General features: G+C 45.1%; 1 protein-coding gene across 1 annotated transcript; it reads left to right on the top strand.

The window, feature by feature from the left end:
• The first annotated feature begins 399 nt into the window (after positions 1–399).
• LOC133607902 (beta-crystallin A3-like) lies at positions 400–10,323 on the top strand. The gene is made up of 6 exons (XM_061962956.1): positions 400–464; positions 582–627; positions 2,361–2,479; positions 2,556–2,697; positions 8,265–8,407; positions 9,933–10,323. The coding sequence occupies exons 2-6, from the start codon at positions 589–591 to the stop codon at positions 10,078–10,080; spliced, it is 591 nt and encodes a 196-aa protein (XP_061818940.1). The 5' UTR covers positions 400–464; positions 582–588; the 3' UTR covers positions 10,081–10,323.
• Positions 10,324–14,935: the final 4,612 nt, after the last annotated feature.

Below are 14,935 nucleotides of genomic sequence, written 5' to 3'. Positions count from 1 at the left end.
TGTTTTTGTTCTGTTGTTTTTGGGTATGTTAAGAAAGCAATGATGCACTGTGCCCAAGACAAATTTCCCCGCGGGGACAATAAAGTTGAACCTTGAACCTTGAACCTTGAACATATTGTGCATGAGCAAGTGTAATTTGGGGCGAATCCCAAATAACTGTGACACCAAAAAAAAGCATCCATGATTGATAATGAAGGTTCCTTGTGGTGACGGAGTTGTGTGTGTGTGTGTGTGTGTGTGCTACCGAAGCAATATTGCGTGCGTGCGTTAACAACTTGTGTGGCGCACAACAAAACATCCAGGTCCAAAGCAAAGTGCTGACAAGGGTGCAGGTCAGTCTGCCCCCCCTCCCTACACCCCCCGGGCCCCCCGCCCCCCAACGCAGGGGTGCTTATAAAGCCCGGAGCCCGCCGCCTCTGCAGCCCCACCAGTGGAACCCAGCGACACGCCGAGCAGCGCTTTTGGTAGGTCGACACGTGCTTGTTTTTGTGGCGGCAGGAGGTCAAAGTTCACGCCGGACCGAGCGGTACTTTTATTTCTACGATGAACATGCCATTAACGTTTGTCGCCGTCCTCCGCAGGTACGAGATGGCCATGACTAACCCCTCCCCAATGGGCCCGTGGAAGGTGGGGCCTCCAAACTCGCCGCCTGTCGATGACGCACACACACACACACACACACACACACACACACGCACTTTCACTAATTAGTGCTATCTTACTGTGTGCTAGCATGCTAATTGTTAAAACGGTCCTCAGTAGTCACATACAAATTTGTGTGAATTATGCAAAATTATTTAAATTTGGGATCACACTCCTCAGCCTTCCCGGTAAGGTTTATTCAGGTGTACTGGAGAGGAGGCTACGCCAGATAGTCGAACTTCGGATTCAGGAGGAACAGTGTGGTTTTCGTCCTGATCGTGGAACTGTGGACCAGCTCTATACTCTCGGCAGGGTCCTTGAGGGTGCATGGGAGTTTGCCCAACCAGTCTACATGTGTTTTGTGGACTTGGAGAAGGCATTCGACCGTGTCCCTCGGGAAGTCCTGTGGGGAGTGCTCAGAGAGTATGGGATATCGGACTGTCTGATTGTGGCGGTCCGCTCCCTGTATGATCAGTGTCAGAGCTTGGTCCGCATTGCCGGCAGTAAGTCGGACACGTTTCCAGTGAGGGTTGGACTCCGCCAAGGCTGCCCTTTGTCACCGATTCTGTTCATAACTTTTATGGACAGAATTTCTAGGCGCAGTCAAGGCGTTGAGGGGATCCGGTTTGGTGGCTGCAGGATTAGGTCTCTGCTTTTTGCGGATGATGTGGTCCTGATGGCTTCATCTGGCCAGGATCTTCAGCTCTCGCTGGATCGGTTCGCAGCCGAGTGTGAAGCGACTGGGATGAGAATCAGCACCTCCAAGTCCGAGTCCATGGTTCTCGCCCGGAAAAGGGTGGAGTAAGCCATCTCCGGGTTGGGGAGGAGACCCTGCCCCAAGTGGAGGAGTTCAAGTACCTAGGAGTCTTGTTCACGAGTGGGGGAAGAGTGGATCGTGAGATCGACAGGCGGATCGGTGCGGCGTCTTCAGCAATGCGGACGCTGTATCGATCCGTTGTGGTGAAGAAGGAGCTGAGCCGGAAGGCAAAGCTCTCAATTTACCGGTTGATCTACGTTCCCATCCTCACCTATGGTCATGAGCTTTGGGTTATGACCGAAAGGACAAGATCAAGTATACAAGCGGCCGAAATGAGTTTCCTCCGCCGGGTGGCGGGGCTCTCCCTTAGAGATAGGGTGAGAAGCTCTGTCATCCGGGGGGAGCTCAAAGTAAAGCCGCTGCTCCTCCACATCGAGAGGAGCCAGATGAGGTGGTTCGGGCATGTGGTCATGATGCCACCCGAATGCCTCCCTAGGGAGGTGTTTAGGGCACGTCCAACCGGTAGGAGGCCACGGGGATGACCCAGGACACGTTGGGAAGACTATGTCTCCCGGCTGGCCTGGGAACGCCTCGGGATCCCCCGGGAAGAGCTGGACGAAGTGGCTGGGGAGAGGAAAGTCTGGGCTTCCCTGCTTAGGCTGCTGCCCCCGCGACCCGACCTCGGATAAGCAAAAGAAGATGGATGGATGGATGGATGGATATTTAAATTTGGTCCCCATGAACCATATTAACTCTTTTTCCCCAGGTTCCCCAGTAAGCACATTACTTCATCAATCCAGAGATTTAAAGACGTGTATGAGCTAACTGGGCAGTGACCATTTTACCTAATTCTTTTTATGCCTCCACAACCTGTTGAAAGGGTGGTCCCCACAAGTGATGATCAAAAACTTGGTCCCCATTCCAAATGATAACCAGTATGTGTGTGTGTGTGTGTGTTCAGATCACGGTGTACGACCAGGAGCACTTCCAGGGCAAGCGCATGGAGTTCACCGCCAGCTGCCAGAACATCATGGAGTGCGGCGTGGACAACATCCGCTCCCTCAAGGTGGAATGCGGCGCGTACGTATCGTTCCTCCCGGCTCTATATTTAGGGTTTTTTTTCTCACTGACGCGGCCGTCGTTGTGCGCTCCGCAGCTGGGTGGGCTACGAGCACTCCAGCTTCTGCGGCCAGCAGTTCATCCTGGAGAAAGGGGACTACCCACGCTTTGAGGCCTACAGCGGGAGCAACTCCTACCGCATCGAGAGGATGATCTCCTTCAGACCCGTCTGCTGCGCAGTGAGTTCACTTCACGGCCTCAACGCCATACTTGCCAACCCTCCCGATTTTCCCGGGAGACTCACGAATTTCAGTGCCCCTCCAGAAAATCTCCCGGGGGCAACCACCCGGACAACAATATTGGGGGCGTGCCTTAAAGGCACTTGCTTTAGCGCATACTTGCCAACCCTCCCGGATTTTCCGGGAGACTCCCGAAATTCAGCGCCTCTCCCGAAAACCTCCCGGGACAAATTTTCTCCCGAAAATCTCCCGAAATTCAGGCGGAGCTGGAAGCCACGCCCCCTCCAGCTCCATGCGGACCTGAGTGACGTCAGGTGCGCAACACCACGTAAATCGTTGGCCAACCAAAAAGTAACCTTAGTACGCTATAGCCAACATTCACCAGGAGATGGCAACAGACAAACATAGATCACTATTACATTCCTCCCCTTTTAGAAATGTATAGAAGTTACTCAAAATAAATAAACAACCCAACCAAAAAATGCAGCAGCTCAATTAAAAAAACTGTACTTAAGCCACATTCTTTTTTCTTTTTTTTTAGTACTGAACTCTTAACCCTCATTTGTAAAAAATAACATGCTTATTATACAAACAGTATTTGTACACCTTTAACACAGATTTTTATACTGTCTTCAGAGATTCAGTTTTTTTGGTGGTACTCGAAACCTTTCTGGGTACCTGCGAAAGGGTGTTCAGCATGGTTAGAAAAATAGTGACAGAGAATAGAACAAGGATGGACAATTCAACCCTTAACTCAACAATGAGTAGATGAGTGTTATGTGTGTGTATATGTGTAAATAAATGAACACTGAAATTCAAGTATTTATTTTATTTATATATATATATATATATATATATATATATATATATATATATATATATATATATATATATATATATATATATATATATATATATATATAATAAAATAAATATATATATAGCTAGAATTCACTGAAAGTCAAGTATTTCTTATATATATATATATATATATATATATATATATATATATATATATATATATATATATATATATATATATATATATATATATATATATATATATATATATATATATATATATATATATATATAATAAGGTTATCCAAAAAATAGTGCTCGATACCGTAGTAGAGCGCAATATATGTATGTGTGGGAAAAAAAATCACAAGACTATTTCATCTCTACAGGCCTGTTTCATGAGGGGGGGTACCCTCAATCATCAGGAGATTTTAATGGGAGCATTCGCATACCATGGTTTATATAGGGCACAGAGTGGGTGGGTACAGGCTGGCGTAGGGGCGTGGTGATTGGCTCATGTGTTATCTAGGAGGTGTTTCCGTCTATGGCGGCATGCTGTTACAATTTCGCTGCGCTTGTTGAGGGATGACAGGTCTGGACGGTAGATAATAAACAGTTTCTCTTTCAAGCATAGGTTGCATCTTTTATTACCACTATTGTAAGGTGTGCTGGATGCAAGAATTTGCCATGTTATTGAATATTCAACATTATTGTCTTTGAGGTCCCAGCAAACACATTTGGGACCTCATATATATATATATATATACATATATATAAGAAATACTTGACTTGGTGAATTCTAGCTGTAAATATACTCCTCCCCTCTTAGCCCCTCATGTAACACTGACAGTAACCGTATAAACAACTTTAAAGGCCTACTGAAATGCGATTTTCTTATTCAAAGGGGAACATTATCACAATTTCAGAATGGTTAAAACCATTAAAAATCAGTTCCCAGTGGCTTATTATATTTTTCGAAGTTTTTTTCAAAATTTTACCCATCACGCAATATCCCTAAAAAAAAGCTTCAAAGTGCCTGATTTTAACCATCGTTATAAACACCCGTCCATTTTCCTGTGACGTCACATAGTGATGCCAACACAAACAAACATGGCGGATAGAACAGCAAGCTATAGCGACATTAGCTCGGATTCAGACTCGGATTTCAGCGGCTTAAGCGATTCAACAGATTACGCATGTATTGAAACGGATGGTTGTAGTGTTGGAGGCAGGTAGCGAAAACGAAATTGAAGAAGAAACTGAAGCTATTGAGCCATATCGGTTTGAACCGTATGCAAGCGAAACCGACGAAAACGACACGACAGCCAGCGACACGGGAGAAAGCGAGGACGAATTCGGCGATCGCCTTCTAACCAACGATTGGTATGTGTTTGTTTGGCATTAAAGGAAACTAACAACTATGAACTAGGTTTACAGCATATGAAATACATTTGGCAACAACATGCACTTTGAGAGTGCAGACAGCCCAGTTTTCATCAATTAATATATTCTGTAGACATACCCTCATCCGCGCTCTTTTCCTGAAAGCTGATCTGTCCAGTTTTGGAGTTGATGTCAGCAGGCCAGGGAAGCTAGGGTCGATAGGGGGTTTAGCTCGCTCGTCTGCGGGAACAAACTGCCGCCATTGCTTGCCGTGCTACCGAGGGCCTTTGTCCCTGAATTGCTCACACACTCCGGCAGATTCAATGGGGGTCTGGCGGCAGATTTCTTTGACTTTATCGTTGGAAATGCATCTGCTTTGAGTGTCGCAGGATATCCACACATTCTTGCCATCTCTGTCGTAGCATAGCTTTCGTCGGTAAAGTGTGCGGAGCAAACGTCCAATTTCTTGCCACTTTCGCATCTTTGGGCCACTGGTACAACTTGAATCCGTCCCTGTTCGTGTTGTTACACCCTCCGACAACACACCGACGAGGCATGATGTCTCCAAGGTATGGAAAACAGTCGAAAAAAACGGAAAATAACAGAGCTGATTTGACTCGGTGTTTGAGAAAATGGCGGATTGCTTCCCGATGTGACGCCACGTTGTGACGCCATCGCTCCGAGAGCGAATATTAGAAAGGCGTTCAATTCGCCAAAATTCACCCATTTAGAGTTCGGAAATCGGTTAAAAAAATATATGGTCTTTTTTCTGCGACATCAAGGTATATATTGACGCTTACATAGGTCTGGTGATAATGTTCCCCTTTAAACAGGGATAGCAGGTCCATTCTATGTGTCATACTTGATCATTTCGCGATATTGCCATATTTTTGCTGAAAGGATTTAGTAGAGAACATCGACGATAAAGTTCACAACTTTTGGTCGCTGATAAAAAAGCCTTGCCTGTACTGGAAGTAGCAGACGATATGCGCGTGACGTCACAGGTTGTGGAGCTCCTCACATCCGCACATTGTTTACAATCATGGCCACCAGCAGCGAGAGCGATTCGGACCGAGAAAGCGACGATTTCCCCATTAATTTGAGCGAGGATGAAAGATTTGTGGATGAGGAAAGTGAGAGTGAAGGACTAGATGGCAGTGGGAGCGATTCAGATAGGGAAGATGCTGTGAGAGGCGCGTGGGACCTGATATTCAGCTGGGAATGACTAAAACAGTAAATAAACACAAGACATATGTCTATTAGCCACAACACAACCAGGCTTATATTTATATGCCACAAATTAATCCCGCATAACAAACACCTCCCCCCTCCCGTCCATATAACCCGCCAATACAACTCAAGCACCTGCACAACACACTCAATCCCACAGCCCAAGGTATCGTTCACCTCCCCAAAGTTCATACAGCACATATATTTCCCCAAAGTCCCCAAAGTTACGTACGTGACATGCACATAGCGGCACGCACGTACGGGCAAGCGATCAAATGTTTGGAAGCCGCAGCTGCATGCGTACTCACGGTACCGCGTCTGCGTATCCAACTCAAAGTCCTCTTGGTAAGAGTCTCTGTTGTCCCAGTTCTCCACAGGCCAGTGGTAAAGCTTGACTGTCATCTTTCGGGAATGTAAACAATGAAACAACGGCTGTGTTATCCGGCACAACAGTCAGGAGGTGCATTCTACGGCGGGGGTGCGTTATCCGGCACAACACCTGCCGCAATACACCGCTTCCCACCTACAGCTTTCTTCTTTGCTGTCTCCATTGTTCATTGAACAAATTGCAAAAGATTCACCAACACAGATGTCCAGAATACTGTGGAATTTTGCGATGAAAACAGACGACTTAATAGCTGGCCACCATGCTGTCCCAAAATGTCCTCTACAATCCGTGACGTCCCGCGCAGGCGTCATCATACCGAGACGTTTTCAGCAGGATATTTCGCGCAAAATTTAAAATTGCACTTCAGTAACCTAGCCCGGCCGTATTGGCATGTGTTGCAATGTTAAGATTTCATCATTGATATATAAACTATCAGACTGCGTGGTCATTTGCAGATGATGTGGTCCTGATGGCTTCATCTGGCCAGGATCTTCAGCTCTCGCTGGATCGGTTCGCAGCCGAGTGTGAAGCGACTGGGATGAGAATCAGCACCTCCAAGTCCGAGTCCATGGTTCTCGCCCGGAAAAGGGTGGAGTGCCATCTCTGGGTTGGGGAGGAGACCCTGCCCCAAGTGGAGGAGTTCAAGTACCTCGGAGTCTTGTTCACGAGTGAGGGAAGAGTGGATCGTGAGATCGACAGGCGGATCGGTGCGGCGTCTTCAGTAATGCGGACGCTGTATCGATCCGTTGTGGTGGAGAAGGAGCTGAGCCGGAAGGCAAAGCTCTCAATTTACCGGTCGATCTACGTTCCCATCCTCACCTATGGTCATGAGCTTTGGGTTATGACCGAAAGGACAAGATCACGGGTACAAGCGGCCGAAATGAGTTTCCTCCACCGGGTGGCAGGGCTCTCCCTTAGAGATAGGGTGAGAAGCTCTGTCATTCGGGGGGAGCTCAAAGTAAAGCCGCTGCTCCTCCACATCGAGAGGAGCCAGATGAGGTGGTTCGGGCATCTGGTCAGGATGCTACCCGATCGCCTCCCTCGGGAGGTGTTTAGGGCACGTCCGACCTGTAGGAGGCCACGGGGAAGACCCAGGACACGTTGGGAAGACTATGTCTCCCGGCTGGCCTGGGAACGCCTCGGGATCCCCCGGGAGGAGCTGGAGGAAGTGGCTGGGGAGAGGAAAGTCTGGGCTTCCCTGCTTAGGCTGCTTCCCCCGCGACCCGACCTCGGATAAGCGGAATGGATGGATGGAGACTGCGTGGTCGGTAGTAGTGGGTTTCAGTAGGCCTTTAACACTGTTACTAATATGTGCCACACTGTGAACCCACACCAAACAAGAATGACAAACACATTTCGGGAGAACATCCGCACCGTAACACAACATAAACACAACAGAACAAATACCCAGAACCCCTTGCAGCACTAACTCTCCCGGGACGCTACAATAACATCTATGGCTTTTGGAGCTCAGGGCACAACTGCATGAAGGAGATGAAGCAGAAGAACGAAGAAGAGACATGCGACGACGAGTAAGAAGAAGAAGTACGCTTGCAAGTTCCAAAATGATTGGAAAAAATAATTTCATTTCATCCAGGACAGCTCGAAGGGGAAGGGGTATGCTGCCTGTACCTCAACCCCGCCCCTGCCAACCCTGCCCCCGCAACCCCGCCCCCATTTCCCGAATTCAGAGGTCTCAAGGTTGGCAAGTATGCCAACGCTCCGACCTGCTTTTAACATCCCTTTCTTCTTCTGCTCCTTTCAGAACCACAAAGACGCTCGCATGACCATCTACGAGATGGAGAACATGATGGGCCGCCAGTTCGAGCTGTCTGACGACTACCCCTCCCTGCAGGCCATGGGCTGGTTGAACAACCAGGTCGGATCCATGCAAATCCAGAGCGGCGCGTAAGCAAATCTCATGTTTGTATCGACGTGCTCACAGCAGGGGCTCCGAAGTTAATCAATCAATCAATCAATGGTTATTTAGCCCTAAATCACAAGTGTCTCAAAGGGCTGCACAAGCCACGACGACACCCTCGGTTCAGAGCCCACATAAGGGCAAGGAAAAACTCAACCCAGTGGGATATCAATGTGAATGACTATGAGAAACCTTGGAGAGGACTGCAGATGTGGGTGAAAAAGTATCGAAAAGTACCAAAAAGTATTGAAATAATTTTGGTACCGGTACCGGTACCAAAATACTGGTATGGGGACAAAACTAGTGTGGAATTTTAGAAAAGGTTTCATCAAGTGAAATTAGTCAAACAGAGAACAATGGTAGGCATGAAATAGACTAATCCATTTTTCCCTAACCGTCTGGAATGGACTTAGGCTGTCTTTAAGTTGAAATGGAGTGGTATTTTTTTGGGGGGGGGGGTCAATTCATGACGCAGTAAGTTGAATGATGCGGACACGTTTGTTGCTTAATGTCATGTCTGTGTAATCATGTTTTGTTTTAAGTCATGTTTTGTTTAGTTATAGGACTCTTTAGTTTCTGTCTTTTCACTCCCTTGTCTTGTTTCCATGATTACCCCATTAGTTTCACCTGTTCCACGTTTGGACTCATTGTGCACTCTTGATTGTCACCATAGCAACCCATTAGTTTTCACCTGTCACGTCACGCACCTGTTTCACGTTTTGAGTCACGCACCTGTTTTCGTTAATCATGTCTGTAGTATTTAAGTTCAGTGTTTTTCAGTTTGTCTTTCTGGTGACATCCCCGCATTTATACGCTCCACACACTTATGACCCTTGCTGCGCTTTTTCATGCCGTTTTTGTCCATGCCAAGTAAGTTTTGTTTATTATTGCCGCAGTTAGTGTTTTTTGTTGTTCATAGTTTTTGCCTTTGTGCAAGTGTTTGGTTTCATAGTTTGTTCTCTGCCCTTGTGCGCGCCTTTTGTTTACTTCCTTGTTTTTTTTTAATTTATAGTCTTTAAATAAAAAATGTACTCACATTCCCGTCTCGCCCGAGCCAACTTTCCGTTGCATCTCGGAAAAGCAAACACCCAGGACCAAGTCATGACACTTAATACTTTCTGATACCTTGGAGACTTTGATAAGTAGTATGCGACCATAATAAATGTGATACTTGTTTATATTGACAACGGTGCTGTTATAGACTGCAATATTGTTCAGTTGTTATTACGTATGTTTAGCTTGCGTGCTATTGTGTGCTTAGCTGTTGTGTAGCTGGTAGCTACTAGTAGCCTATAGCCTAGCATGTTTACCTTTTGTAAATGACTTGACTAAATTACAGGAAAAGGCCGCCCAGTTTTGGCTGCACGACTGCTTGCATCAGAACGTTTCTATCAGGCCAACATTAGCCGATACATGGTTTTTTTTGGTTGATATTGAACCGATATCAGTATAGGATCGGGACATCGCTACTTGTAGTTGATAGTTAACTCATCCAATGTGTTGCCTTTGCAGCTTTGTGTGCTACCAGTATCCAGGCTACCGAGGCCAGCAGTACATCATGGAGTCAGACTGTCGCGGAGGCGAGTACAAGTCTTACCGCGAGTTTGGCTCCCAAGCTCAGACCCCCCAGATCCAGTCCATCAGAAGGATCCAGCATTGAGGTGTGGGTGGCGTCTCCGTGCCGCTCCTCCGCCCTCCTCTTTGTCCACCATCTATCCGGCTCCTTGGGTCCAGCTAGTCTAAGCAGGAACCCGAGCTGGAACGTTCGGTGCTTTGCTGTTGTCCACAGCACTTTTGTATTTTTAAAGAAACACCATTAGAGTAAATGAAAGGACACGTTTCTATTGTGACCTCCATGGCTGACTTCTGCTGTTCAATAAAGAAAAGCCGACACCCTCAATAACCGCGTCACCTCCCTCTCGTCTTTTGCACAAAAGGGTCAGAGGTTGTAGTTGCACTTTTACCCACTTGCTTACTTACTAAGGGGGTGGGTGTTTAAGAACTGATGATTACAGAATAAATAATCATAAATAAAGTTTGGATTCAAAAAAACAAAACAGCATTTGAATGTTTACCGTATTTTCCGCACCATTAGCCGCACCTAAAAACCACAAATTTACTCAAAAGCTGACAGTGCGGCTTTTAACCCGGTGCGCTTTATATATGGATAAATATTAAGATTCATTTTCATAAAGTTTCGTTCTCGCAACTTCGGTAAACAGCCGCCATCTTTTTTCCCGGTAGAGCAGGAAGCGCTTCTTCTTCTACGCAAGCAACCGCCAAGGTAAGCACCCGCCCCCATAGAACAGGAAGCGCTTCTTCTTGTACTGTAAGCAACCACCCGCCCCCGGAAGAAGAAGAAGAGCGCGGTGCATGCTGGGATATGTGACGTTTCATTTCCATTTGTGTGTTTATGTAAAGACCCCAAAATGGCTCCTATTAAGTGTGTTGTCTGTCTAATTATAAATAATGCAGACGAGGCGTGTTAACTGAGTTCTCAACGTTTACTCACAGCGTGCTCATAACCACATTGTAACTCTCAGCATACAACGCTTCTCAGGGCTACCGCGCATGCTCGTCACTATCGTTGCATGCTGGGTAGTGTAGTTGTTATATTTGCTAGCTCATAACATCACATTAAGAGACACGCTTACGCGCTTAATTCAATACTCGCCGTCATTCCGGGTGGATTGACAAAAGACCTCCAGCCGCTAGATATTGGTGTCAACAGGGCATTCGAAGCTAGACTGCTAACTGCGTGGGAACAGTGGATGACGAAGAAGCGCGTGGTGCATGCTGGGATATGTGACGTTTCATTTCCATTTGTGTGTTTATGTAAAGACCCCAAAATGGCTCCTATTAAGTGTGTTGTCTGTCTAATTATAAATAATGCAGACGAGGCGTGTTAACTGAGTTCTCAACGTTTACTCACAGCGTGCTCATAACCACATTCTAACTGCCAGCATACAACAACGCTTCTCAGGGCTACCGCGCATGCTCGTAACTATCGTTGCATGCTGGGTAGTGTAGTTGTTATATTTGCTAGCTCATAACATCACATTAAAAGACACGCTTACGCGCTTAATTCAATACTCGCCGTCATTCCGGGTGGATTGACAAAAGACCTCCAGCCGCTAGATATTGGTGTCAACAGGGCATTCGAAGCTAGACTGCTAACTGCGTGAGAACAATGGATGACAGAAGGCGAACACACCTTCACTAAGACAGGGAGGCAGCGCCAGACGACGCCAACATCTGCCAGTGGATCGTAAATGCCTGGGCAGATATTTCGGTCACAACTGTGGTCCGAGCTTTCCGGAAGGCAGGATTCACAGAACTGCTGGATAACAGTGACACTGACTCCGATGACTTCGACGAGACGGAACCGGCCGTTTTGGATCTCACATTTGCCCAACTTTTCACTTCGGTCACCGAAGACGAAGGATTTACGAATGAAGAATAACTTCAGAAAGTGAGCGCTATGTTTATTTTGTGTGTTGTGACATTAACGTTCGAGCAACATTATGTTGCTATTGCTCTGCACTATTTTGAATTTTACTATGTTTGTGATTGCACATTTGCGTACATTTTGGGACAGAGTTGTTAGAACGCTGGTTTTCAATATATTATTAAAGTTTGACTGACCTATCTGACTGTTTTTTTGACATTCCCTTTAGCGCAGCGTAGGCGCGGCTTATAGTCCGGGGCGGCTTATTGGTGGACAAAGTTATGAAATATGCCATTCATTGAAGGTGCGGCTAATAATCCGGTGCGCCTTATAGTGCGGAAAATACGGTAGTATTAAAGCACAAATATGCAGAGGTGGGTAGAGTAGCCAGAAATTGTACTCAAGTAAGAGTACTGTTACTTTAGAGATGTATTACTCAAGTAAAAGTAAGGAGTAGTCACCCAAATATTTACTTGAGTAAAAGTAAAAAGTATGTTGTGAAAAAACTACTCAAGTACTGAGTAACTGATGAGTAACATACACACTCATATCATATATATATATATATATATACATACATAGATACATATACATTGATATATACAGTATATCATTTATATGTATTTATTTTGCTGTTTTTGTTTACATGTTAAAGATGTTTTAATGAATATACATGCATGTTTAACATATAGATTCCTTTCTTTCATGAAGACTAGAATATAAGTTGGTGTATTACCTGATTCTGATGACTTGCGTTGATTGTAATCAGACAGTTGTGCTGATAACGTCCACGTTTTCAAATGGAGGAGAAGAAAAGTTCCTCCTTTCTGTCTAATACCACATGAAAGTTTCCAGCTTCCATATTCGTTTTTATACACTTTACAAGAAATATATTGGCGTCAAACTCCGTAGCTTGCTAGCCTGTTTGCGCTGGCTTTCGGAGACTCTTGTTTTGAAAGCGCAGGCGCGATGGAGCGGCACTTTTATTGTGAAGACAGGAACGTCCTCATGTGCGGTCAGTCTTTAGGCTTTTGACAGGATGTACGGTTGAAATAAAAAAGTATCTTTTTTCCTTCACACTTTTGATTGATTGATTGGAACTTTTATTATTAGATTGCACAGTACAGTACACATTCCGTACAATTGACCACTAAATGGTAACACCCCAATAAGTTTATCAACTTGTTTAAGTCAGGTCATGTGACCACCTGGCTCTGTTTGATTGGTCCAACGTCACCAGTGACTGCATCTGATTGGTGGAACGAAGTGAAACGTCACCAGTAAGGCAGGCACTTTGAAGGTCTGTCTGACAAACCAAAACAAACAAAGCGTGCATTAACAGATCGATAAAAATTAGTAGCGAGTAGCGAGCTGAATGTAGATAAAAGTAGCGGAGTAAAAGTAGCGGAGTAAAAGTAGCGTTCCTTCTCTATAAATATACTTAAGTAAAAGTAAAAGTATGTTGCATTAAAACTATTCTTAGAAGTACAATTTATCCCAAAAGTTACTCTAGTAGATGTAACGGAGTAAATGTAGCGCGTTACTACCCACCTCTGCAAATATGTGCAGGACAATAACCACATGTTGCAAAAAAACAGGCAAGATAAACTCAGTGTCACCAAATGTACTGCGGTTGGTGACCACTGGAGGTCGCTGTGTGCTAAAAAGTGGAAATAACGACAGTTTGCGACGCTTGGCGGCTCTTACCGTGACGTCAGCAAACATGGCCGCCAACGACATCTTTTTGGAAAGGCAAGTAAGGCTAAAGTGATCATTTTCAATATTTATTTGATGTTTTACTGACGTTAACTTGTAGTTGTAACGTATATAAATAATTTTTTGCCCCGTGTGGGGTAATTTTAAAGTGCCAATAGAGTGGAAAAACAAGTTGCCTCGAGCCATTTGGAGAGATAATGAGCTAGCCCAGGGGTCGGCAACCCACGGCTCTAGAGCCGCATGCGGCTCTTTAGCGCCGCCCTAGTGGCTCTCTGGAGCTTTTTCAAAAATGTATGACAAATGGAAAAAGATGAGGGGAAAAATATATATTTTTTTGTTTTAATATGGTTTCTGTAGGAGGACAAACATGGCACAAACCTCCCTAATTGTTATAAAGCACACTGTTTATATTAAACATGCTTCACTGATTCGAGTATTTGGCGAGCGCCGTTTTGTCCTACTAATTTTGGCGGTCCTTGAACTCACCATAGTTTGTTTACATGTATAACCTTCTCCGACTTTCCAGGATGTGTTTTATGCCACTTCTTTTTCTGTCTCATTTTGTCCACCAAGCTTTTAACGTTGTGCATGAATCCACAAAGGTGAGTTTTGTTGATGTTATTGACTTGTGTGGAGTGCTAATCAGGCATATTTGGTCACTGCATGACTGCAAGCTAATCGATGCTAACATGCTATTTAGGCTAGCTATATGTACATATTGCATCATTATGCCTCATTTGTAGCTATATTTGAGCTCATTTAGTTTCCTTTAAGTCATCTTAATTCAATTTATATCTCATGACACACTATCTGTATGTAATATGGCTTTTAATTTTTTGCGGCTCCAGACAGATGTGTTTTTGTATTTTTGGTCCAATATGGCTCTTTCAACATTTTGGGTTGCCGACCCGTGAGCTAGCCGGACAGGTGATGGCATACAGACTTTATCAGAGCCAATAACACTTACTTTGGGAACATTTATGATCCAGAACCTTATATTGTCGATCCTGAATACAAGCAGGATGAGGTACAAGTTTGAAAAGCTCTGCTAAACTAGGCTGACCATATTCTGAAATCCCAAAAAGAGGACACATATCAATCAATCCATCAATCAATCAATGTTTATTTATATAGCCCTGAATCACAAGTGTCTCAAAGGGCTGCACAAGCCACAACCACATCCTCGGTACAGAGCCCACATAAGGGCAAGGAAAAACTCACCCCAGTGGGACGTCGATGTGAATGACTATGAGAAACCTTGGAGAGACCGAAAGCAATGGATGTCGAGTGGGTCTGACATAATATTGTGAAAGTCCAGTCCATAGTGGATCCAACATTTCAGCGAAAGTCC

The sequence above is a fragment of the Nerophis lumbriciformis genome, linkage group LG09, assembly GCF_033978685.3.
Source record: "Nerophis lumbriciformis linkage group LG09, RoL_Nlum_v2.1, whole genome shotgun sequence".
NCBI classification, from domain to species: Eukaryota; Metazoa; Chordata; class Actinopteri; order Syngnathiformes; family Syngnathidae; genus Nerophis; species Nerophis lumbriciformis.
Note: the sequence above shows the minus strand (reverse complement) of the source record. Positions and strands in the feature narration are given on the sequence as shown.

What these genes read in the sequence shown, in the direction of transcription:
- LOC133607902 (XM_061962956.1), top strand. Translation starts at nt 589, where the DNA reads ATGGCCATGACTAACCCCTCCCCAATGGGCCCGTGGAAG. An exon ending in CCCCAATGGGCCCGTGGAAG is followed by an intron (nt 628 to 2,360) that starts GTGGGGCCTCCA and finishes GTGTGTGTTCAG; the next exon opens with ATCACGGTGTACGACCAGGA. An exon ending in ATGCAAATCCAGAGCGGCGC is followed by an intron (nt 8,408 to 9,932) that starts GTAAGCAAATCT and finishes TTGCCTTTGCAG; the next exon opens with CTTTGTGTGCTACCAGTATC.